This window comes from Eptesicus fuscus, chromosome 21 (assembly GCF_027574615.1).
Source record: "Eptesicus fuscus isolate TK198812 chromosome 21, DD_ASM_mEF_20220401, whole genome shotgun sequence".
Classification (NCBI taxonomy): domain Eukaryota; kingdom Metazoa; phylum Chordata; class Mammalia; order Chiroptera; family Vespertilionidae; genus Eptesicus; species Eptesicus fuscus.
This window is the reverse complement of record NC_072493.1, coordinates 42,291,843-42,317,289: the sequence shown is the minus strand read 5'-3', so window position 1 is coordinate 42,317,289 and position 25,447 is coordinate 42,291,843. Positions and strand designations below refer to the sequence as shown.

The following is a 25,447-nucleotide window of genomic DNA, read 5'->3' as shown; positions in this document are numbered from 1 at the left end:
TAACCCCCGAGGACGCAGGACCCATGGTGTTCTCCCTCCCAGGAGCACACCCACGGCTTGTCTCCCTCTGGCTCCCCGAGGCGTGTTCCCATCACCTTCCTCGCTCCCCAGCTCTGAGGGCCCCTCGTTGGCCTCCGGAACTTGTTTTCTGAGCCCATGGCTTCACCACGCATTTCTTCCACCTCTGAGATTTCCTAAGTAGATGTTCTCTTACGGTTTGAGCCTTGGCTCTGAATTCTTTCTCAGCCAGAACTCAAGTTCCAAGGCTGTGGAACCAAAATCCGGTCTGACCCACGGGTCTAACACCGGGTGCCGTTCCCGCTGCCGCCAACAGCGAGGGGTCAGCGTGGGTCAGGGTTCCATCACGCGAGTCTGTTCTTCGAGGCCATTTTAAGGATCTCGGAGGGTTCAGAGCAGAGCAGTGACATGATGCAGACCCGCCTTTCCAAGCTGACTTCTGCCTCCTGTCCCAGCTCCATCCCATCCCATCTCCACACCCACCCACCCACCCATCCCCTCCCTCACCCAGTCGGTATCATATTTGCTGAGTCCCTACTGAGTGCCCGGCACTGTCAGGTGAGGGAAGTAGAGCAGTGATAAGGGACTTGACCTCAAGGAGCTTATATTTTATTTTATTTTAATGTTTTATTTTTTAAATATATATATTTTTATTGATTTCGGAGAGGAAGGGAGAGGGAGAGAGAAAGATAGAAACATCAATGATGAGAGAGAATCGTTGATTGGCTGCCTCCTGCACGCCCCCTACTGGGGATCGAGCCCACAACCTGGGCATGTGCCCTTGGCTGGAATCGAACCCAGGACCCTTCAGTCTGCAGGCTGACACTCTATCCACTGAGCCAAACTAGCTAGGGCAAGGAGCTTTTATTTTAGAGCCACACAATTAAATAGGCTTTTTGGCGATGATGGAAATGTCCTTGATCTGTGCCCTGCATTCTGGCAGTCCCCAGCCATATGTGGCGATTAAGTATTAAATGTGAGTGTCACCCGACAGGGTTGGGGCCCAGAGCAGGTCTGCCTCGGGCTGGCCGGTGGTGTGTGAGTTCCTGACTTCGTTCGGGAAAGATTTCACAGCAGGAGTCCAGGTGGTTGTGAGAGTGCGTTCATTAAAGCTGGGACAGCGACACAGGAAGGGCTTCGGGTAGAAGGAGCTACAGGAGGTTCTAGGCGGGCTGCTGTGGCTCACTGGGGAGTCAGAGACAAGGGGGCCTTGGGACAGGATTGGGGGCGGGGCGGGGGGTAAGCTTGGGACGAGCTGCCACTGCCCACTGCTCCCCTGATTGCAATCTCGTGGGGACCCTTAGAGTTTTTAGGAGGAAGTAAAAGTTCATGCCTGAGAAGGGGCACAGGCATGTACTAGAGGGAGTCCACACCGGTATCTTCTATCTTACGGGTTTTATCTCCCTCCTGCAGGTGAGAATCTTAGAGGAGGGTTTCGGGGGAATAGTCATCAGCTCTCCAGGTGTGTGTTTAATATGCTGAGGCATCCAAATGAGCGTGGAGTGGAGTTTGGGATTACTCTTTGGTCGGCTTTGCCGTTTTAGTTTTATCTTGGGTCTGTCTGGCTCTGGTGGGGTTTTATGAGCTCCCCTGACTTCATCTGTCCTTGGGTTCGGCCGGCACCGGTGGCATTAACTGGGCCTCTGTTCTCTCTCTCCCCGACCCGGGGGACTAAGCTCTGTGTTCTCTGGTTGGGGAGGAGAGATATAAACCGTTTGCTCTCAAGTGTCCTTGGTGAGGGGAGCGAAGTCTCGCGACTCACCAGCTGGCTGCACTTGGTTCCAATGGTTTGGCCTGTGTAGCTATCTGTCTGTTTCCCCATTCCACCTGCCCAGGAGTTTTCCCAGCTTCCTGCTATCCTGCCTCATGATGAGTGAGGCTGAGAAACGAATTTAAAACATTTTTTTTATTGAATTAAGTTAATAACATTTCATTCATAACTTATTGATCTTGTGAATCTTATGAATCCAACCTCCCCACCTGGGTCTCCCGTGTGGCGAGGGGCCCCTGCCATGAGCCTGGGCTATTCTAGGTCCTGGAGACAGCCCAGCGACAAGGTCTTTGCTTTCTTGGAGCTTACAGTCCAGGGCGAGGGGAGAAGAAAAGAATAATTAATTAAGAGAAGTTCAGATCAGGAAGGTGCTTTGAGGAACATGAAGTGGGGTGGTGAGATACCAAGAGAAGTGGGGGAGGAGGCAGGATGGTTGAATCAGCTGGAGTAAAGGAGGAGGGAGGAGGGGGAGGGGTGGAAGGGGTAGAGGGATGGAGAGAGGAAGAGGGGCAGAAGGAGGAGGAGGAAAAAAAGAGGGGAAGGGAGGGAAAGAGGAGGAAGAGAAGGAGGAGGGGGAGAGGAAGAGGAGGAGAGGGAAGGGGAGAGGAAAGGGAGGAGGGGGAAGGGGGCCCTGGCCAGTGCGGCTCAGTTGGTTGAGCGCTGTCCTGTGCATTGAAATGTCGCCTGTCAGGTCAGGGCACATGCCCAGGGTCTCGATTCCCCCAGCCAGGGTGATTGTGGGAGGCAACTGATTGATACTTCTCTCGCACACTAATGTTTCTCTCTTCCTCTCCCTCTCTCTCTAAAAGAAAATCAATAAAGACATATTTTTTAAAAAGAGGGAGAGGGAGAGGCAGAAAAGAAGGAGGGGAGAGGGCAGGGGAAGGACAACAAGAGATTGCATCTGGGCTCGCAGGGAAACAGATTCTGTCATCGATTATTGATGTCTGCCATGGTCGAGGGGAAGGCGTCACCGAGGCAGTCTTGCAATGAATTTTCTACCCTTCGTTTACTTACTAGTTTATTTATTAATGATTTCCTAAGGACCCACGAATGCTCCACCCAAACCTGTGATTTTCCCAGAAAGAAGCGTGAGGCTGCACTGACTTCCGAGGCTCCCTGGGCCGGCAGCCTGATCTCCCCGCCGCACAGGCGTCTCCCCAGCGCAGCCACCACGCACTGGCCCCCCTCACCACATCGCTCCTGCCAGGAAGCAGGAAGGCAGCCCGAGTTCACGTTCGGGCTCCTGTATTGGTGCCTGGGCCGCATTTCCCCTCTGTTCTTCACCGGTGACCGAGGGGTCAAGCAAGATAGCGGACAGGTTGTTTCTAAAGGTGATCAGCGAAGCTTGAAAGATGACACGGAGAAGACGAAGCTGGCCCCACACTTCCTCTTCCTCGGGGGACGGTCCTCCTCCCCTTGGAGAGAAAACCCAGAGCCAGCGTTTAGGTAACAGGTATGCCTGGACTCACACTGCAATATAAACGGTATTGGTGTTCAAGCATTTGGACCCCCCCTCCCCGCCCCTCCCCTGGCACCAGCATTTGGACCCCTCCCCGCCCTCCCCTGGCTCCTGGGAGCCAGCCAAAGACCCCTGAGCGCCTCAGCTCTGTTGTGGGAGGTGTGGTGGGAGAGGGACCTGCAAGAAGTGAGATCTGCTCTGACGGGTGGGACTTGGAGGACGGGCCCTGAACATATTCTCAGTCTCAGACACAGACCGGGGACCACGGTGGGTGTTTCTGAATAGCCACCCGGTTAAGCTGGCACCCGGAGTTCACACCCCCGAGTTCACACCCCCGAGTTCACACCCCCCCCCCTAGTTCACACCCACCCTAGTTCACACCCACCCTTGCCTCTCTCCATTCAGGGGAGAGTTCTCACTGCCAGGCCACAGCGGAGGAGGAGCCACGGATGCTGGCATCACCCGTGAGCCACGCGCATGACGGCGCTCAGGAGAAATAGCGCCAGCGTTTTCCATCCTGACAGTGGAGCTTGGTCCACACGCCTCATGAAAGGGCTTCTCTTTCCGCTTAAATCCCAGAATGCCCGTGGCTAGGCGGGTGGGTCCCTGCAGGGGGTCTGCAGAGACTGTCTCCGGCTTTCGAAGGCTGAAGCCAGGAGGGACTCACCAGAAAGAAAGGCAGAGAGAGCTGGTCCTGCAGAGAGAGCGCCCAGGTGGGGAGGGCGCCCAGAGGACGAGGAAGAAACGCGGACCCCGCCTGCTCCTTGGTCAGCCCCGCAGCGAGGGGGGTGGTGGACCGCCCACCCCGCGCCTGGGCTGCCGGGGACCGGAGGGCCGTCTGTTCCCAGCAGCTCCGGTTGGAGAAATCCCACGTTCCCACTCGTTCACACTCAGAGCTGCCGGACCCGCACTTGGAATCCTGGGTCTGCCCAGCTTCGCCCACCCGCTCCCCTGCTCTCCTGCCTGACAGGGCACCCCGATGTCTCCCAGCCTTCTCACGTGGGAAGTTGCCCCCACCCCGCCCCCAAAACACTCCATCTGGTCTCCGGGGAAGGCACTCGCCTGGCCGGGAACCTGGGCAGATCGCACACGCTGGGAGGAACGGATCCCACCTTCCCATCCACGGTGCGCCGCCCCCCCCCCCCCCTCCCCAGGGTGCTCCCTGACCGCACGTTCACATCAGCCACGCCCCCAGACTTGGCCCCTGCGCCCTCCTGCGCCTGCGCGAGGCCCCCAGGCCCCCCCACCCCATCGTCTCACCTGGGCTCAGCAGTACACCCAGGCGCCCCCCTCCCCCCCATCGTCTCACCTGGGCTCAGCAGTACACCCAGGCCCCCCCCTCCCCCCCATCGTCTCACCTGGGCTCAGCAGTACACCCAGGCCCCCCCCTCCCCCCCATCGTCTCACCTGGGCTCAGCAGTACACCCAGGCCCCCCCCCTCCCCCCCATCGTCTCACCTGGGCTCAGCAGTACACCCAGGCCCCCCCCTCCCCCCCATCGTCTCACCTGGGCTCAGCAGTACACCCAGGCCCCCCCCTCCCCCCCATCGTCTCACCTGGGCTCAGCAGTACACCCAGGCCCCCCCCTCCCCCCCATCGTCTCACCTGGGCTCAGCAGTACACCCAGGCGCCCCCCCCCCCCCCCCCCCCCCGTCTCACCTGGGCTCAGCAGTACACCCAGGCCCCCCCCTCCCCCCCATCGTCTCACCTGGGCTCAGCAGTACACCCAGGCCCCCCCCCCCCCCGTCTCACCTGGGCTCAGCAGTACACCCAGGCCCCCCCCTCCCCCCCATCGTCTCACCTGGGCTCAGCAGTACACCCAGGCGCCCCCCCCCCCCCATCGTCTCACCTGGGCTCAGCAGTACACCCAGGCCCCCCCCTCCCCCCCATCGTCTCACCTGGGCTCAGCAGTACACCCAGGCGCCCCCCCCCCCCCCCCCCGTCTCACCTGGGCTCAGCAGTACACCCAGGCGCCCCCCCCCCCCTTCTCACCTGGGCTCAGCAGTACACCCAGGCGCCCCCCACCCCCACCCCATCGTCTCACCTGGGCTCAGCAGTACACCCAGGCGCCCCCCCCCCCATCGTCTCACCTGGGCTCAGCAGTACACCCAGGCGCCCCCCCCCCCCCCCCCCCGTCTCACCTGGGCTCAGCAGTACACCCAGGCGCCCCCCCCCCCCCCCATCGTCTCACCTGGGCTCAGCAGTACACCCAGGCGCCCCCCCCCCCCCCGTCTCACCTGGGCTCAGCAGTACACCCAGGCGCCCCCCCCCCCTTCTCACCTGGGCTCAGCAGTACACCCAGGCGCCCCCCACCCCCACCCCATCGTCTCACCTGGGCTCAGCAGTACACCCAGGCGCCCCCCTCCCCCCATCGTCTCACCTGGGCTCAGCAGTACACCCAGGCGCCCCCCTCCCCCCATCGTCTCACCTGGGCTCAGCAGTACACCCAGGCGCCCCCCCCCCCCCCCCCCCCCCCGTCTCACCTGGGCTCAGCAGTACACCCAGGCGCCCCCCTCCCCCCATCGTCTCACCTGGGCTCAGCAGTACACCCAGGCGCCCCCCTCCCCCCCCCCCCGTCTCACCTGGGCTCAGCAGTACACCCAGGCGCCCCCCTCCCCCCATCGTCTCACCTGGGCTCAGCAGTACACCCAGGCGCCCCCCCCCCCCCCCCCCCGTCTCACCTGGGCTCAGCAGTACACCCAGGCGCCCCCCCCCCCCCATCGTCTCACTTGGGCTCAGCAGTACACCCAGGCGCCCCCCCCCCCCTCTCCGTCTCACCTGGGCTCAGCAGTACACCCAGGCCCCCCCCCCCCCCCCCCCCCCCGTCTCACCTGGGCTCAGCAGTACACCCAGGCCCCCCCCTCCCCCCCATCGTCTCACCTGGGCTCAGCAGTACACCCAGGCCCCCCCCCCCCCTCACCTGGGCTCAGCAGTACACCCAGGCCCCCCCTCCCCCCCCCCCGTCTCACCTGGGCTCAGCAGTACACCCAGGCCCCCCCCCCCCCTCACCTGGGCTCAGCAGTACACCCAGGCCCCCCCCCCCCCCCCCCGTCTCACCTGGGCTCAGCAGTACACCCAGGCGCCCCCCCTCCCCCCCCCCCCCCCCCCCACCCCGTCTCACCTGGGCTCAGCAGTACACCCAGGTGCGGTCCTGGTCGTAGTCGTAGGAGGTTGCGCACCACAGGAGGTTCTCCTTGGACCCCTTGCGGGTGCAGTTGAAGTAATTCTTGTTTTTGTAGTTGAAGGGGAAGTGGCAGGGGGCGCCGGGCACCAGGGAGGTGATCCCTTGGGGGAAGGAGGAGACCAGACGGTGGTTATCGCCGCGCCAGGGCGCTACCCGGAAAGCGCAGGCGTGTGGTGTGGGCGCGGCCCGGGGTCCCGGGGGAGGGGCGAAACGCTGGCCTAGACCCGTGGTCGGCAAACTCATTAGTCCACGGAGCCAAACATCAGCAGCACAACCATTGAAATTTCTTCGGAGAGCCGAAAACCGACTTCTGCGCATGGGCCTCGAAGTTTCCATCGCACTGTACGTGCGCGCCCGCACGTGGTCTTTCGTGGAAGAGCCACACTCAAGGGGCCAAAGAGCCGCGTGTGGCTCGCGAGCCGCAGTTTGCCGACCACTGGCCTAGACCTGAATGCCAGAGGACTTCTCTGCCTTTGGAAAGGAGCTGAGTTTAGGACTTGGGGGGAGGGTGGGGGAGGGCTAAGGGGAAGCACCAGGGGTCGGAGGTGGCGGGAGACGGACAGAGCTTTGTCCCTGGAAGAGCCAGGGAGTGGAGTGAGGCTCGCAGGGGACAAGTTACAGTGGGTCCTCTAGTCACAGACCCCCGATTTGAGGATCCGCCTACTCGCTGACATTCATGTGGGGCCCCCAAATCAATGCTGGTGGCAGGTCTGCAGTCCTTGGTGGACCCGCCGAGCAGTGAAAAAGGAGTCCCCCAGGGCCCCCGATCCCAGCCCCAGGCCAGCAGCCACCCTCCGCCGCCTCCGCTCCCCTGCTGCAGAGCGGGCCCTCCCGGCCACACGCAGTCCGCCCCGCTTTGCCTTTTTGTGCGTTTGGTTGGCGGTTTCGCGGTTTTAAACGGCCCCACGCAGAGCGCCGGACTGCCGGCTCCTTCCCTAAGCGCAAGGCGGCTCCCACGCGTCTCTTGGAGAAAATGTGTTAAGGAAGGTGCTTTCAGGCGCCGATGATTGGCCACTAACAAAAGTGATCTAAAACGGGGACAAAAAGCCCTAGCCGGCTTGGCTCAGTGGATAGAGCGTCAGCCTGTGGACTGAAGGGTCCCAGGTTCGATTCCGGCCAAGGGTACATGCCGGGTTGCAGGCTTGATCCCCAGTAGGGGGCGTGCAGGAGGCAGCTGATCAATGATTCTCTCTCATCACTGATGTTTCTATCTCTCTGTCCCTCTCCCTTCCTCTCTGAAATCAATAAAGAAATATATTTAAAAAAAAAAAAACAAACAAACGCGAAAAAGGGCTAAGGTATTGCTATAGGACCTTTTCATGTCGCTCTAGACCATTGTCTGTTGCCAAGGTCAAGCCCTCAGGGTCACCCCATTCTCTAGCTCAGCGTCAGCAAACTTCCTGTGAAGGGCCAGACGGTCCAGCTTTGAGCATCACGCAGCGTTGGCCACCATTGTGGCGGGAAGGCAGCCACAGACAAGCCGTCAGGAATGGGCATGGCTGTGTGCTAGTGAAACTTTACATACGGACGCTGGATTTTGTTCTGTTTTTGTTAATCCTCACCCGAGAGTATTTTTCCCATTAGGTTTTAGAGAGAGTGGAAGGGAGGGAGGGAAGAGGAGAGAGAGAGAGAGAGAGAGAGAGAGAGAGAGAGAGGTGAGACACTTCAATTGGTTGCCTCCTGCAGGCAGCCCAACCCAATTGTGTATTGAACTTGCAACCCAGGTATGTGCCCTTGGCTGGGAATTGAACCCATGACCCCCGGCAGATGCTCTAACGACTGAGGTGGACCCTGAATTTTGAATTGCATGTCATTTTCACCTGTCACAAAATGGGATTCTTCTTCTTCTTTTTTTTTAAAAGCATACACAAAAATGTAAGGACTATCATTGGATCGGAGGCTGTAGGAAAAGAAGCATTTGTCCAGCCCTGGCCAGGTTAGTCGGTTGGTTAGAGCGTCGCTTAATACACCAAGGTTGTGGGTTCAATCCCAGGTCAGGGCACACACAAGAATCAACCAATGAATGCATAAATAAGTGAAACAATAAATCGACGTTTCTCTCTCTTCCCCCTCCCCTCTCTCCTTCTCTCTCTCTAAAAAAAACCCAAAAAAATTCAATTTAAAAAAGGAAGAAAGAAGAGTTCGTCTAGATTCGGCCCATAGGTGGGAGTTTGCAGACGGCTGCTGTAGGGAAACATAACTGTGTTTGATTTCCCATCTGCTATGGATTGGAGGCCCCGACGCTGTAACGTGTAGAAGATTGATGTGTTGCGAATAATTTTTGCTCAGTAGAGATGTCAATTATTTCTATCTGGTAGACAGGATAACCCCAAAGGTTTGATAGCCCTTTAGATGTGAATGTATTTTATATCTAATTTAGCAATCTTGTTTCTGCTCGGCATTCTTTTCTTCACTGATTATATTATTTCAGTGAAGAAATCTGTCCTTTGAACTGGTTTTCTTACCCTTCTAGTTTTCTTATTAATAGACTAGGGGCCCAGTGCACAAATTCGTGCACCAGTGGGGTCCCTCGGCCTGACTTGTGGGATCGGGCTGAAATCGGCTCTCTGACATCCCCCGAGGGGTCCCGGATTGTGAGAGGGTGCAGACCAGGCTGAGGGACCCCACAGGTGCATGATTGGGGCTGGGGAGGGGCGTGGGAGGTTGGCCAGCTGGGAAGGGACCTCGGGAGGGCTCCAGGGCCTGTCCGGCTTGTCTTGCTCAGTCCTGATCAGAGGGACCCCAGCAACAAACTAACCTACCGGTTGGAGCATCTGCCCCCTGGTGGACAGTGCACGTCATAGTGAGCAGTTGAGTGACATTAGCATATTACGCTTTGATTGGTTGAATGGCCAACCGGTCGACTGGACACTTAGCATATTAGGTTTTATTATATAGGATTTAAAAAAAAAACACCCTTAAATATTGCCCTGGACAGTGTTGCTCAATGGTTAGAGTCCCCCCCCCCCCCCCATGCATTGAAGGGTCTCAGGTTCAATTCCTGGTCAAGGGCACGTACCTGGGTTGCAGTGCAATATTTGGCCCTGGTCGGGGCACACGTGGGAGGCAACCTATTGATGTGTCTCTCACATCAATGTTTCTCTCTCCCCACTCTCTCCCTCCCTTCCACTCGCTCTAAAAGAAAATAAAAAATCAATGGATAAAATATCCTTGGGTGAGGATTAACAAAACAAAACAAGACAAAAAAAAAAACCCTTAAAAATCATATTTATGCTACTTGTTCATCAAACCAATGAGAACAGGACTCTGCCTAATTCGTCACCGTATCCCCAGAGCCCCGCCCAGTGTCTGGCTCACAATAGGGCTGGAGTCGCGTTTGTTGAGTAAGTAAGTGAAGGGGTCTGCCCACGCCCGCCCGACTCCCTCGCCCAGGTTACTGGTGTCGGCACAGAAGCTCCACATCCCGTCCTTGTCCATGTTCTCTGTGGTGGGACACCACAGCTTGTCCTCGTTCTCGATGCACTCAGAGATCACGCTATTTCTGTAGACGGAGGGGAAGATGCAGGACTTGCTGAGCGAGTTCCCCCCGAACTCTGAAAACGACCGTACAAAGGTTATGGGTCAAGAAGGTGAGAAGGGCTTCCATTCATCGCACACTGGCGATGGGCCTTGCTTTGTCTCACGGGAGGTAATGTAATATCGGACACTCCCAAGCAACTTCTCGTGATGTTATTATTTCCGCTTTACCGACAAGTGAGAACCCAGTCCATTGACACCCACACCGTTTACTGGCTACGTTAATAGGCTTTCTTGTTCCATGGGCTTTATCCATAGGACTCTCCTAGCCTAAGAAATTCTTGTCCGGGAAGATCAAAGTTGCAAATATTGTAACTTTCAAGAATTTCCTAAAAAAAACCCCACATTTAAGTAAACATCAGACCTTTCAGCTTTTGAATAAATTATATCGAAAAGACTATTGACTCGTCAACTGTAATTGAAAAATAAATTTAAAAGACTACTCTTTAAGGTACTTTGAATCCTTCTCAGAAACATCACTTTGTCTTGACCACCAGTTCTAAACTTTATTATTACCCATACCCAAGCCTCATCACATCCCCACGTTGAAAGACCCCCCAAACCTAATTAACATCCCGACTTTGCTCTCCTCCCTCCAAGATGCTATTAAGACACTGTTGCTGAAACGGGTTTGGCTCAGTGGATAGAGCGTCGGCCTGCGGACTGAGAGGTCCCAGGTTCGATTCCGGTCAAGGGCACGTACCTTGGTTGTGGGCACATCCCCAGAAGGGGTTGTGCAGGAGGCAGCTGGTCGATGTTTCTCTCTCATCGATGTTTCTAATTCTCTATCTCTCTCCCTTCCTCTGTGTAAAAAAAAAAAAAATCAAAAAAAAAAAAATATATAAAAGACACTGTCAAGGCGGTGTTCTCCCTTACGTTGTATGCAATAAACTCGGCATTGCCTAATTAAAACGCTGCTTGGGTGGGTTCTGTGGGAAGCCAGAATTACACCAAGGGGCTTAGCCTGGGTTTAGAGGCAGAGGGAAAGAGAGAGGGAGAGGGAGAAGAATTAAGTGATTAAGTGATTAAGAGAACAATTTCTGAAGCTTAGACTTCCTGGGATCAAATCACAGTTTTGCCACTTAACAACTGAACATCTTTGAGCCTCAGTTTTCCCCATCTGCAAAATGGGGCTACTGGTCATATTTTTTTTTAACCTCATAGGGGTTGTTAGGGCATATAAATGAGTTCTTGCATGTGAAGTTCTTAGAACAATGCCAGGCACACAGCAAGTGCTTACTAAAAGTTCACTATATTATGACCATTATTATTTGTATTATCTAATGTGCCCAAGATCACACAGCTGGTAAGTGGTAACAGCAGGAGTCTCACTCAGGTCTGACTTCAAAGCCCATTTTTCTGACTACTGGCTCAGATGATAGGCAAGGTGGAAAACTCCTATTTCTTAGGCATGTGGTATGTTTGAAACACAGTGACAGATCTTTTATGAAAATGATCTCTAATCTTTTAAAAAAACACCTTGAAGTCAGCCTTAGTGTCCTCATTTTTCAGGTAACAAACTGACCAAGAGATTTAATAACTTTCCCAATGTAGTAGAGGAAGCCAGAGCTAAAGAGTACCTTTTCTTCCAGGACCTATTCTTGGGCATCGGTTTGGTGATCTAAGCAAATTCTAATTTCTGTAACCCATTACACCATTCTTTTGACATTATTCTGTAAATGCTGGCTCTGACTAATATGTAGTTGTAGATAATCAGCATGTTTGTATAAGAATTCTAGGAACTAACTTTAAAAGATACAGACTCGGACCTTCAGTCATCCCAGCTCTGGGAAATCTGTTGACCTTCAACTGTAAAACCAGGATGACATAAAACGAGGGTGCACACCAGTTTCAAGGACCAACTGAGGATAGACTGTGCTGGTCTGAGCTTAGTCCCCTCAACAGAGAACTCTCAACCCCCGCCGCTTGATCTCTTTGTTCTGTTTTCCCTCTCTCCTTGTAAAAACCTCTGTCTGCACTGAGAGGTTGAGATGGTCTTTGGGATGAGAGTCCTCCATCTTCTCAGGTTGCTGGCTCTTAAATAAACCACTTTCCTTCTCACCAGCACCTGTCCGATGAGTCCTGGTGCTTGTCACCGTGTACTCTCTGAGAAGACCCTTGGCTCCTAGAATAGTGCTCTGCTCTCCACCTTGCCACCATCCTGCCATGAGGACCATTGACTTCCACTCTCCTCTCCGCCACGCACCCCATCCTTGCTCCCGTGCCTCACCATTGATTTCACAGTATTTCCACTGCTTCATCTCATCAAAGTTGGAGGTGACTGAGCACCACAGCTTTCCAAAGAAGCTGCCTTCCGTGATGCAGTTGCTGTAGGACTTTCCCCGATAGATGAAGGGGAAGATACATCGTGGGTAATCTGTATGGAAAGCATGCAGGAGGCACCCAATCGATGTGAGAAAGACACATCAATGTTTCTCTCTCTCCCCCCCCTCCATCCCTTCCCTCCACGCTCTAGAAACCAATAGAAAAAAATATCCTTGGGTGAGGCTTAACAAAAAGAACGTAAACAGAATCCCTTCCCCCCCCACCCTTATTAATTTAGAAAATTAAGAAAGAGACAAAGAATACAATGGTCGGCTGGTTACAGTCCCTCCATTGAGAGAGCACTATCTTGGTGAACATGGTGACCCAGAGCATTTTCCACGCACACACGTATATTACAGCCTGTCTGCAAAAACCACATACACTCACACCGTCTCTCTTGTAGTCCGTGATTTACAGAAACCCGCGGATGGGGCAGTGTGGCTCCACTCACCTTCCACCAAGCATGGCTTCCAGTGTCTGTCATACACCGCTCTGGTTGCACACCAAGGGGAGATGCTACCTTTTTTGGTGCAAGAGAAGTAGGCAGACCCCTTGTAGATGAAGGGAAAGACACAGGTAGCCTTGCCGGCTGAAGAGCAGAAGACAAAACAGGAGGGGATGTCTTGATTCTTGGAAAAGTTAAACCACACGCAAATGTAAACAACTGGTTCTTTTCTTAAATATATATTTTTTATTGCCCGACTGGCGTGGCTCGGTGGTTGAGCGTTGACCTAAGAACCAGCAGATCACGGTTCAATTCCCGATCAAGGGTATATACCTGGGTTGCTGGTTCACTCCTTGCACCCATTATGGGGCACATGCGGGAGGCAACCAGTCTCTCTCTCTCTCTCTCTCCTTCCCTCCCTCCCACTATCTCTGAAAGCAATGGAAACAATATCCTTAGGTGAGGATTAACAAAAACAAACAAAATGATGACTCATAGAATCTGGGCGGAAATGGTGTTCATTTTCTGGCTCCAAAAAAAACCCAAAACAAACCAAAAAACCCCACAAAAAATAACGTCCCAAGCAAGCAAGCGTTTGTGGCCCTAGCTTCCTGTCTGCCAGCTGACAGAAGAGAGGCAATTAGGACCCTCCCCAGCGGACAGCAGACAATGTTTGCAGCCATTTTCGGTGGTTACAACCGGGAGCGGGGACTGGGAGCTGTGCTACTGAAACTACTGCGTAGGGACCAGGGATGTTGCTAAATATGTCCCAGGCACAGGGCAGCCCTCCGGAGCAAAGAGCCATCCGCCCAAATGTCAGTAGGGCCAAGGCTGAGAAACTCTGATAAAGAGGCCCCGATGCAGAATGCTGACGCACCCCCCTACCCCACCCCCGCTCGGGATGGTGGGGCCACACAGCAGAAGGATCCGGTGTCTCTGAATCACCACCAAATCGCACCAAACATCCACACTGAAGTGTCAGATGAGTTCGACCTGAACCCCTATTTGGCTCAGCCACGGACATCCGGGAGTTGTTTGTTATCACAGTTGGTCTGTCACTCATACAGGTGGACAAGGCACAAGCCCCTGTCTTCAACCTGGTAGCCCCCTCTTGTTCTGGATCAGACCCTCACCCTGTATAACCTGGCAACGACCACGACAGGGAGATGGATGGTTTGGGACAGAATGGAAAAGGTAGAACTCCATCTTTGAGCCTCACCAGTGGGTGGGCACAATTAGGGTTCCTTAGCCACATTGCATTTCCTACCTCGGAGTCTCAGAACTGTTTGGTCTTGGTTTTTGCCAAGTTTAAAGAGTTAAGCTTTAGAAAGTACTCAGCAGGGTGCCTGGCGCGTGGCCGCTGCTCAACAAATGTCAGCTATCATCCTCGTCGTCATTGTCATGGTCATCAATGACTTTCCTCAGTGATGGGCGTCCCTGGGTCAATGGGATCAATGGGATGCTGGTGGTGAGGGGCAGGCAGGCAGGTGTCCCTGTGCACAGCGTTAAGGCTATCCTGGGGAGCTGTTAGTGAGGATCAGCACATAACAGACCCTATTAGCCATCGGCAAAGAAGTCCAGCAGATGGTCCAATCTTCTTAGCTGGGTTAAAATCCTCCATAATCCAGGCCCCGCTGACCTCTCTGTTCTCACGCCCTGATGAACATGGCCTTGACCTTACTCCACACTCTTTCTTGCCTTTGGGGGTTTTGCTCATGGCCTCCGTCCTGCCCCGAGTGGCTTTCTTCTCTTCCTAGCCTTACCCCCTGCTTCTCCCCCATGAAGACTTGGTCCAGTCTGGATTAATACTCTTCCTCACTCTGAGCCGATCTCTGAAAATGTACTCACCAATTTTTAAAAGAATATAATGATTTGCTTTTGTATTTATCACTACTATTCACTGTGAGCTCTCTGAATATAAGGCCTGACCTTTTTAAAAAATATATATTTTTATTCATTTCAGAGAGGAAGTGAGGGAGAGAGAGAGATAGAAACATCAATGATGAGAGAGAATCATTGATTGGCTGCCTCCTGCACGCCCTCTACTGGTGATGGAGCCTGAAACCCCGGGGCATGTGCCCCTGACTGGAATCAAACCCAGGACCCTTCAGTCCACAGGACAACGCTCTATCCACTGAGCCACACTGACTAGGGCAAGGCCTGGCTTTTATTTATTGCTGTGTGTCTGGCCCGTAGTATTGTGACTGGCACTTAGAAATCACTCAACAAATATGTACGGAATAAGTGAGTTTATGAATACTTGCGGAGGGGGATGTGGGGGTACTGAGTTTCAGCACTGGAATGTGGGTGTGGGCTCAGGAAGGCATGGCTGACCAGAATGAGACCCATACGTGGAAAAGCTGACATTTTACCAAGCACATTGTTCCCTGTGTGAATAAGTTGTGTTCTTAACCTTTCGGGGACTTGTCCGTTGTTTCAAGAACCCAGACCTTCTCTCTAGGGAAAGGTTCCTATGCCCTTCTGGTAGAGACTGCAATGTGTTCACCAAAACCAGCTTCATTCTTCCTCCCAAAGGCACTGCTGAACTACACTTCCCAGACTTCCTTGCAGCTAAGCGTTATGTGAGTTCTGGCTGGTGGAAATGGGAAGAAGTGATGGATGTTACTTCCTGGCCTGGCCAAAAATAGGCTCTCATCCAAAGTCCTCTAGACTCTCTTGGTCTTTGAGTATCAGCTAGAAGCAAAAAAAAAAAAAAAAAAAAAAAATCCACACAGCATTCTGAAGTCCTTGGGGATGGTGGAACCCCAAGATGAAAGAAGCTGGATCCCTGCTAACTAGATGCACCCTCATTGGATTTTATAGGAGCAAGAAATAAAATGTCATTGGGTGAAGCTTCTGATACTTTGGAGTTTGTTACAATAGCTGTTCTCACCACCCTGACAAATACATACTCTAAAAATACAAACCCAGGGTTTCATGGACACTAGTGCTTGCCTAGTGGCCCCAAGTTAGAAATCTCTGGAATATAGAATGTGATCATTGAGAAAGAACTTCATGGACCCGGCTGGCGTGGCTCAGTGGTTGAGCTTCGAGCTATAAACTAGGAGGTCACGGTTTGATTCCTGGTCAGGGCTCCTGCCGGCTCAATCCCCAGTAGAGGACATGCAGGAGGCAGCCAATCAATGATGGCGGGGAGCCTGGAAGGCCGGGCTGCCCGTCACCTTCATCGGTGAGGTGGACTCGGAGGATGAGGTCCCCCGAGGAGCCAAACTGCCCCGCTCGGGGGCCAGCGTGCCTCCCCGGTACCTCCCATCGGAGGCCTGCACCAGGGCGGCCACACCTTCCCGGTGGTGCCCAAGAGGAAGGCAGGGGTCCTGCCGGCCAGTGGGGAGCCGGGGCCCCGGAGGCTGAGGAAGTGGAGGTGGACCGCCTGCCAGAGGCCCCTGCTGTCCTGGGGACCCCACCGGCACGAGATGGAGGTGATGGGCCGCTCCCTGGCCCTGCACAGCTCCTGCCTCACCAAGGCTGGCTCCTCGAGAAAGAAGACGAAGATCTCCTTCAGTGACAAGAGCCTGCACGGCAGGTTTGAGTACCCACCCGGGAGCTCCCTGGTGCGGGAGGCCCAGGCGGAGGTCCAGGCGGAGGCTGAGGGTGAGAAGGCCGAGGGCGAGGAGGAGGAGGGGGGGGGGCCTCTGGCTTGAACTCGGTGGAGAAGCCCTTCGCGCTCTTCCTGCCCCAGCCACCTTCGTGAACAGCGTGTTGCCTGGCAGCTCAGGCCTGTCCAGCTACACTCCCAAGCACTCCATGGCCTGAATTCAGCAAGTGGCAGGAGCAGCCTCTGGCACAGGCCCCGGGGGAGGAGCCCTCACTGAAGGAGGTCATGCTCACCCTCCCCCGCCCCCCCCGCCAGCCACAACGACCTTTGACCTTTCGGACTTCCACAGCGAAGCAACCCTGTATTTCTGACACGGGTCCCACCAGGATGGCCAGGCTCCACCCTCACTCTGCATACCCGCTTCTGCCCTGCCAGCTCTGCTCCCCCAAAGCCCACCCCTTTCTTTCCTGGGGCCTCAGAACCACGCTGCTGCTCCAGGCCTGAGCCGGGGCCACTCCTTCCCTGGGGGGTCTCGCTCTGCAGCCGTGATTTGGGGCCAGGGTCCTGCTGGCAGCCATGCCCAGTGACTGCTGGGTGTGTCCAGGGCGAAGGACCGACTCAGCTGCCTGTCCCCTGGGACAGCTGCAGGACTACAGCCCCCCGCAGCCCCGTGCACCCCCGTGTCTGAGCTCAGCCTCCTTTGTGATGAATGGGAAGCCTGTTCTTACCTCTGACGGAGTCAACAAACAGCACTGGACCAGCAAAAAAAAAGAAAAAGGAAAAAAAAAAAGAAAATAAAAAATATAATTATTATATGACCCAGCAGTTCTGCTTCTGGGTACACGCCCCAAAAACTGAAAGCAGGATCTCAAAGAGATGTTTGCAAAAGCCAATAGGTGGAACCACCCAAGTGTCCATCGGTGGGTGCCGGGGAAACAAGATGTGGTATGTATGCGGACCATGGGATATTATTCCGCTTAAAAAACCCACACACATGCTGCAACATGGATGAACCTGGACGACATTATGCTGAGTGAGATGACCCAGTCACACAAGGACAAATACGCAGGATCCCCTTTATAGGAGGCACCCAGAGCCGTTGACCTCATAGAGACAGAAAGTCAAATGGTGGTGGTCAGAGTCCGGGGGGTGGGGGGCGTGGAATAGACGTTGTTTAATGAGGACAAAATGAAAAGAGCCCTGGATATTGGTTGCCCAACAATGTGAATTGATTAAGACGGTAAACTTTATGTTCTGTGTATTTTACTGCAATTAAAAAAGTGATGTAAAGGGAATGTTTAAGTTACGTAATTAAGTTAAAAATATTGTAAAGGGAGCCTGAGGGTTCAGTCAATTGAAATTATAGAGCCGCCTCCTTTCTAAAAAAATTAACTTATTTTAGAGAGGGAGGCGGGGAAGGAGAGAGAGAGAGAGAGAGAGAGAGAATATCAATGTGAGAGAGATACATCAATTGGTTGCCTTCCCCTACAAACCCCAACTGGGGATCGAACCCGCAACCTAGGTATGCACCTGACTGGGAGTCAAACCCATGACCTTCTGGTGCATGGGACGATGCTCCAACCAATTGAGCCACAACAGCCAGGGCTAGAGCCCCCCCCCCCTTAAATAAACATAGTATTTGCATTCCCCCCACCATATACTGAGCATCTTGAAAGATGCTTGTGTCCATTCTATTTAGTTTTCTTTCTTTCTAGTTTTCAAAATAGCCCCATGAGGTAAATGCCACCGCTCCGCTTCAACAAGTTGAGAAGTGACCTCGGAGAGGTTGCATTGCTTGATCAAGGTCACACAGAGCAAACAGGTCCAAGCCCCAGTCTGTCTGAGGTTTCTACCAAGCCTTCTTGGCTTCAGGAATCGTTACTTTGGCCCGTTCGTTCTTCCCAGTTTCCCAATCCCCCCATCATTTTCCAGGACACTCACCTCCACTTGTCTGGTAGGAGTAGAGCAGGAAGGTCGTCCATCCCAGCAGGTAAGTGGACCATCGGTTCATCTCGGCCAGCCTCTTCTTTCTGCTTTGAAGGAAGAAACAACTGTGCTCCCGTGCGTCCCTTTCCTCTTCCACCAACACCCAAGTTTGATGTCATGCCTGCCATCCCCTCTACCGTGATGATTCACTGGGATCATAGAGCCGAACAGGAAATACCCACTGAGTTCCACACACAGGACTCTAAGTGCATTAAACCCCTGATAATAGCCCGAGGACCTAGATACTGTTATGACCCCCGTTGCATAGATGGGGAAACCGAGGCACAGAAAGCGTCAGCAGCCTTGCTGAAGGTCACACACGTTGTAAGTGGTGGGGCTGGTGACGGGACCCTGACAATCTAACTCTGGACACTGGGCTCTCGGCCACTGTTTGATGCTGCCTGTAGGCCTGGCATGGGTCCTAACGTGTGCTGAGCACCCCATGGATGTCAGCCCAGTGGAATCGTTGTTCAGAACAGACATTTCCAGCCAAAGACTGATCACTAAAATTCGGTGGCAGAGTTGCCTTTTCAACTGCCTCCTGGACATGTCCCTCTAGATCAAGCACCTCAAAGTCCAACATTTGGCATTTGATGGATAGCCCCAAATATCGTATCCTCCCCCCTTTACTTACTTACTTAATTTATTTTAAAAATATATTTTATTGATTTTTTTACAGAGAGAAGGGAGAGGGATAGAGAGTTAGAAACATCGATGAGAGAGAAACATGGATCAGCTGCCTCCTGCACACCCTCTACTGGGGATGTGCCCGCAACCAAGGTACATGCCCTTGACCGGAATCAAACCTGGGACCCTTCACTCCACAGGCTGATGCTCTATCCACTGAGCCAAACCGGTTAGGGCCTTAATTTATTTTTTAAAATATATTTGCATTGATTTCAGAGAGGAAGGAAGAGGGAGAGAGAGAGATAGAAACATCAATGATGAGAGAGAATCATTGATCAGCTGCCTCCTGTACGCCCCACACTGGGGATCGAGCCTGCAACCCGGGCATGTGCCCTGACTGGGAATCAAACCATGACCTCCTGGTTCAAAGGTCAAAACTCAACCATTGAGCCACACCGGTCGCTCCCCCCCGCTTACTTCATTTCATTGTACTATGTTTGCTATTAAATGTTTGTGTCTCCCCAAGTGTCATATGTTGACATCCTAACCCCCAAGATGATGGTATTAGGAAGTAGAGCCTTTGGGAGATGATTAGGTTACGAGGGTGGAGCCCTCCTGCAAGGGATTAGTGCCCTTAGTAAAGAGCTCAGAGAGCTCCGTCTTCGCTTGTGAGGACAATAAGGAGATAGTGACTTCTCGCCAGGCATCGAATCTGCCGGGGCCAAGACCTTGGACTTCCCAGCCTCACAACCAGGAGAAATAAATGTCTGTTGTTTATAAGCCCCCTGGTCTGCCCGATTTCTGCTACAGCAGCCCCAAAAGGCCAAGACAGTGCTTTTCCCAATCTCCCAAGCTATCACCCCAAAAGTAACGCGTTGCTCCCCTTGTCCCCTCCCTGTGTCCTCTCAGTCCCCAAATCCAGCTGCTTCTACTTTCTGAATAGCTCTCTCCCTAGCATCCGTTCCTCTCTCCCCGCCGCTGCCATTACTGACCAACGTCAGGCTTTTACCATCTCTCCCTAAAGTGTAGTCACGTTCCCCTCCGGGTCCCCTGGCTCCAGTCTCTGCCCTGCCCAGTCCTCCACGCTGCTGGTCGGGTCTCTCTTGGTGCGTCTTCATGCTCTCATTCAGGCACAGATGTTTATTGAGCGTTTACACCGGGCAGGGTGCAGGGCTTGAGGGTGAGTATAGAGAGAGCCGTGGTCGGCAAACTGCGGCTCGAGAGCCACATGCGGCTCTTTGGCCCCTTGAGTGTGGCTCTTCCACAAAATGCCATGGCCTGGGCGAGTCTATTTTGAAGAAGTGGCGTTAGAAGAAGTTTTAAGTTTAAAAAAATTTGGCTCTCCAAAGACATTTCAATCGTTGTCCTGTTGCTATTTGGCTCTGTTGATGAATGAGTTTGCCGACCACTGGTATAGAGCAATGTGTGAGCCGGGCGTGGCCCCTGCCTTCACTGGGCTGTCCACGACGGACATGGACAGGACGTGAATGAGCCAGAGACAAACATATAGCCCCTCGCTGTGATCATGGCCATGAAGACTGAGAACGGGGGCTGCGGTGAGGAATAACTGGGTGGAGTTACTTTTTGATTGGGACGCCAAGGGAAAGGATGTGTAAGCGGAGGCCTGGAGGAAGAGAACTATGAGGTAGACAGGAGAGGAGCTGGGGTGTGTGGAGGGGGCGGGGGGCTCCTCCAGGCGGAGATTGGCACGGGAAAGAGCTGGTTGTGTTCAAGGGACAAGTCGAACTGCTGTGTCTGGGGCCATGAGCAAAGAGGCTGGAGAGGTGCCTGGTGAGGCGGGTGGGGCCGGACCCTGAGGGCCTTCTTTATACTCTCAATGCAGCTGGAAACCACTGGAGGGATAGAGTGGGGAGAGGTGGCATCACTAATTCTAATCTCCCCGTCAAGTTTATAGTAGAATCCACCGTCCACACCGTGGCCCTTCCCTTGATCTGCCCCAGCTACACTAAACTTTTCACTGTCTCCTGTGCAAGCTGAGCTGGCTGAACCCCAGGGCCTTTGCACCTGCGTTTCTCTCCGCCCTGCAATGTCCCCCCCGCCCACCCCCCACCCAGACCGCTCGTGCCGTCTGCATGACTCGCTTCTTTGTGCTGTACAGGACTTTGTGCAAACACGAGGAGTTGATATGGACTGACGTTCTGGAATGTTAATGAGTCCGCTTGGGTCACGATGTGGATATTAATAGAAAATATTCTGGAGGCAGTTCAAGACAGTGATTGAACCGTAAAGGGAGCCTTCATAGCCAGACGCCCACGCCTGGGACATTCCCCTTAGGGCTGAGGATGTTCAAACGCTCGGAGGACCCTCTGTCCCTGGCCGTGGGCGCGTCGGGGCTGGCACCCGGCCACTGCCCCGTGTTGCCGGGTGCTCAGAGAGAGGGGTGCTGCGGCTCTGGAGTCAAACCACAGTCAGACCTGGGTGCGTCTCCCGATCATCAAATGTGGGAGCATAAAGCCCACCTCAAGGTCTTTTTTTTTTTTTTTTTTTTTTTTTAAATATATTTTTATCGACCTCAGAGAGGAAGGAAGAGGGAGAGAGAGATAGAAACATCAATGATGAGAGAGAATCATTCATCGGCTGCCTCCTGCACACCCCGTAGTGGGGATCGAGCCCGCAACCTGGGCATGTGCCCTTGACCGGAATCGAACCCGGGACCCTTCAGTCCACAAGCTGACACTCTACCCACTAAGCCAACCAGCCAGGGCCCACCTCAAGGTCTTATTCTGTAAGTGCAATCGATGCTGAAAAGTCCTTTGCAGACGGCAGAGGGCGTGCAAGGGGGGGTGTTAAGGGCCACTGATGGACAGGAGAGAGGCACGCTGTGCCCCTTGCTCCCCCGCTTGGCCTCCTAGTTTCACGCTTCCCTGCCAGCCTCACCACAGCTTCAAAGCTGCACCTCAGTGAGCTCATTAACCTCGGCCCCTGCGTGGCCCTGGGAAGGCCCCTTCAGCTCTCTGACCCCCGGTTTTCAATGTTCTCATCTGTTATGTGAGGATGACAATCCAACTGTGGAAGCCACTGTGCGAGGGACAGGCGCTCATGGGCGTAAGGTCACTGGAGGGAGTGTGTCTCCGAAATACAGAGTCCTGCAGGCTGGTGTGGCTCAGGGGTTGAGCGTTGACCCACGAACCAGGAGGTCACAGTTCAGTTCTCGATCAGGGCACATGCCCGGGTTGCAGGCTGAATCCCCAGTGGGGGGCGTGCAGGAGGCAGCCGATCCATGATTCTCTCTCATCATTGATGTTTCTATCTCTCTCCCATTCTCCCTTCCTCTCTGAAATCAATAAAAACATTAAAAAATAAAAGTACAGGCGTTGAAAGGAAGAAGGTGATTCATTAAAAAAAAAAGAGAGAGAGAGAGAGAGAGAGCCCTAGCTGGTTTGGCTCAGTGGCTAGAGCGTCAGCCTGCAGACTGAAGGGTCCCGGGTTCGATTCCAGGCAAGGGCATGTACCTGGGTTGCAGGCTCCATCCCCAGCTCCAGTTGGGGGACATGCAGGAGGCAACCAACTGATGTGTCTCTGTCACATCCATGTTTCTCTCTCTCTGTCCCTCCTCCCTTCCACTCTCTCTAAAAATCAAGGGAAGCATATCCTCAGGTGAGGATGAACAACAACAACAGAATAATAAAATAAAAATAAAAAGAAAAAAAGACCAACTACTGAGTCCTGCTCCTCAGCAGCAAATGGCTCCACGTTTGGAACCAAACGTCAGAGTAAGAGCCCCGCATGCACACATGTGCACATACATGTGCGCACACACGTGCACACGCACCTACACGCACACACACTCGTATGCATGTATCTGGGCTGCCTTTGGAGGGAGCTGTGGCAGGACCTGGGGAAGTCTCTGTGTCTCAGCTTTCTCCTTCACAGAACAGCGGTCTGGGCCTTACCTCAGAGCTGCGACTTTCAGCCACAAGAGTTTCAAAACACGCAGTGCTTGGTTATCCAGTCAGGGGCACGGGCCCCCTTCCCCTTAGATTGCCAAATGAGAAAATGACAACAGCCTGGCTGGTGTGGCTCAGTGGTTGAGCATCGACCTATGAACCAGGAGGTCACGGTTCGATTCCCTGTTCGATTCCCGGTCAGGGCACCTGCCAGGGTTGCAGGCTCGATTCCCAGTAGGGGGCGTGCAGGAGGCAGCCCATCAATGATTGTCTCTTATCATTGATGCTTCTATCTCTCTCTCCCTCCCCCTTCCTCTCTGAAATCAATAATAAAAATATATTTTAGCCCTGACAGGTTTGGCTCAGGGTCCCAGGTTCGATTCCGGTCAAGGGCATGTACCTTGGTTGCGGGCACATCCCCAGTAGGAGGTGTGCAGGAGGCAGCTGATGGATGTTTCTCTCTCATTGATGTTTGCAACTCTCTATCCCTCTCCCTTCTTCTCTGTAAAAAAAAAATCAATAAAATATATTAAAAATATACAAATTAAAAAAAAATGACAACAGCCAACACAACAGTAGCGGTTCAGTGTAAATGAGTCGAAATGATACCTATTTTTTTTCATCAGGTCGGCAAAAAATATATTTTTTGGTGTGCCGCAGAATTTTAGTAACAGTTCCCGTGCCGCGAGATAAGGAAGGTTGCTGCCTTAGAGGGTGGGTGCCAAGGCCATTTGTCCGGCCTCGTTCCCTTTTCTCCCACCTCTTTCCCCAACCTTAGGACACAGGCAGACTCCCGCTCCTTCAAGTTTCTTAACAGAGAAGGGACCCCGTCTGCCCCGAGGCCGCCTCCCACCTTCTCGGCCCTTCCTTCCCAGAGCTCCGGAGGCCCGTGGCCCTGTGACGGCCGCCAGCCGCCAGCCGCCGGCCGCAGGGCCTCTCCAGGCCCTAAAACGTGAGCTCCAGCTGTCCTGGGCGTAAAACAGGCGTAAAACACTCATTGGGTTCTGAAGAGGATGGAGGATGAAAAAAGAATGTGAACGTCTCCATCATCTTTGGTGTCGATTGCGTGTTGGAACGGTCAGATGTGGGATACCATGATTCACCCACACACGCTATTGAAATGGATGGCCCCTGTTCCCGATGACTTTCCAGAAAGGAGGGGGCCGCTAGAAACCGCCCAGGGGCCCAGGGGGCGCCCGTGACATTCCCCTCGTGGACAGGCTGCCCCGGACCCCCCTTCCTGGCTGTGGGGGCGCAGGCCTCGCTGCTCACCCACCCCCAGGTTCCTAGGTGAGTTGTACCTTTGAGAGCGTCCTTCTTGGCCCGCGTTAGGGTTCGGCTCCCACGGTCTCTGGCTGTCTGGGCGCTGGCCCCAGCCTATGTGTAGGATGAGCGATGGCCCCGGGGGACGTTTTGAGTGACTGGTCACAAGGGGGCCCTTGTGGACGGGATGGCCCGGTGGTGGTGCACGAGGCCCCGACCTGCGTGCATGCATATTCATCAGACCCATAAGGTTCAATCATGTGTATACGAATGGGCTTGTGCGGGGGCCGGGGCCGGGGGCAGGAATAGTAATGAGCGGAGGAGAAGGGCTCCTCCAGCGACGGCCACGAGGAAGAGAATGGGGATCCGCTGAATGACGAGAGACGAGAGCCCCGGGCACCAGAGCGCCTGCTCTCGCCTGGTGTGGGAACTCTGTTCCACCCTCTGCGAAGCTCGTCCACCGCCCACAGGCCCTCCCCTGGCATCAGAGGGTGGGCGCGCTGACACTCACCCAGGGGCTCCCCGGATCCCAAGCAGGACTCCTCGGTTTGCAGAAGGGGGAACTGAGGCGCAGATGTGTGGAGGGACTTGCCAAGAGCCATCCAGCCGATGGGCGGGGACGGTGGAGCTTGAAACAGTGTAGTTGGGGGCCTCATTTTATTTTATTTATTATTTTTTTAAAATATATTTTTATTGATTTTTAGAGAGGAAGGGAGAGGGAGGGACAGATAGAAACATCAATGATGAGAGAGGATCATTGATTGGCTGCCTCCTGCATGCCCCACACAGGGCATGTGCCCTGACTGGGAATTGAACTGTGACCTCCTGGTTCACAGGTTAAAGCTCAACCACTGAGCCCTGCCGGCAGGGCAATGTCTCTCTTACGTGTCTCTCCCCTCCTCTCTCCCCCCCGCATTAACCAACCCACCCTCCGCCACTCCCCGATTTCAGAACAAGGAAGAGAGATAGAAGCATTAATGATGAAAATCATCCATCAGCTGCCTCCTGCACACCCCCTACTGGAGAATCGAGTCCACAACCTGGGCATGTGCCCAACGGGGAATTGAACCGTGGCCTCCTGGTTCATGGGTCGACCCTCAACCACTGAGCCACCCCGACTGTGACCTGGACTTTTGGTCAGACAGTCCAATGGCCTCTCTCAGTATCTTTCCTGGAATCCCCAAGTGCTTTGACCAGTGTTCTTTGAGATTACTGAGGCTGTTTTCATTTTTAATATGCATAACCTCAGCAGTGCTAGCAAGTCAGGTTTTAAATTCATTTCATTGTGTTCACATTCTCCTTTAAATCTGAGTCTGCATTCTAGATCCACCGGCAAGGGGATCTTATACACTTTAGATGTAGAAAT

General features: G+C 53.8%; 1 protein-coding gene across 1 annotated transcript; it reads right to left on the bottom strand.

Annotated features, from left to right (window-relative positions):
• Positions 1 to 3,175: 3,175 nt before the first annotated feature.
• Positions 3,176 to 18,308, bottom strand: ELSPBP1 (epididymal sperm binding protein 1). The gene is made up of 6 exons (XM_008154414.2): positions 18,239 to 18,308; positions 12,748 to 12,885; positions 12,202 to 12,348; positions 9,833 to 9,988; positions 6,372 to 6,535; positions 3,176 to 3,207 (listed from the first exon to the last, which is right to left on the bottom strand). The coding sequence occupies exons 1-5, from the start codon at positions 18,306 to 18,308 to the stop codon at positions 6,378 to 6,380; spliced, it is 669 nt and encodes a 222-aa protein (XP_008152636.2). The 3' UTR covers positions 3,176 to 3,207; positions 6,372 to 6,377.
• Positions 18,309 to 25,447: the final 7,139 nt, after the last annotated feature.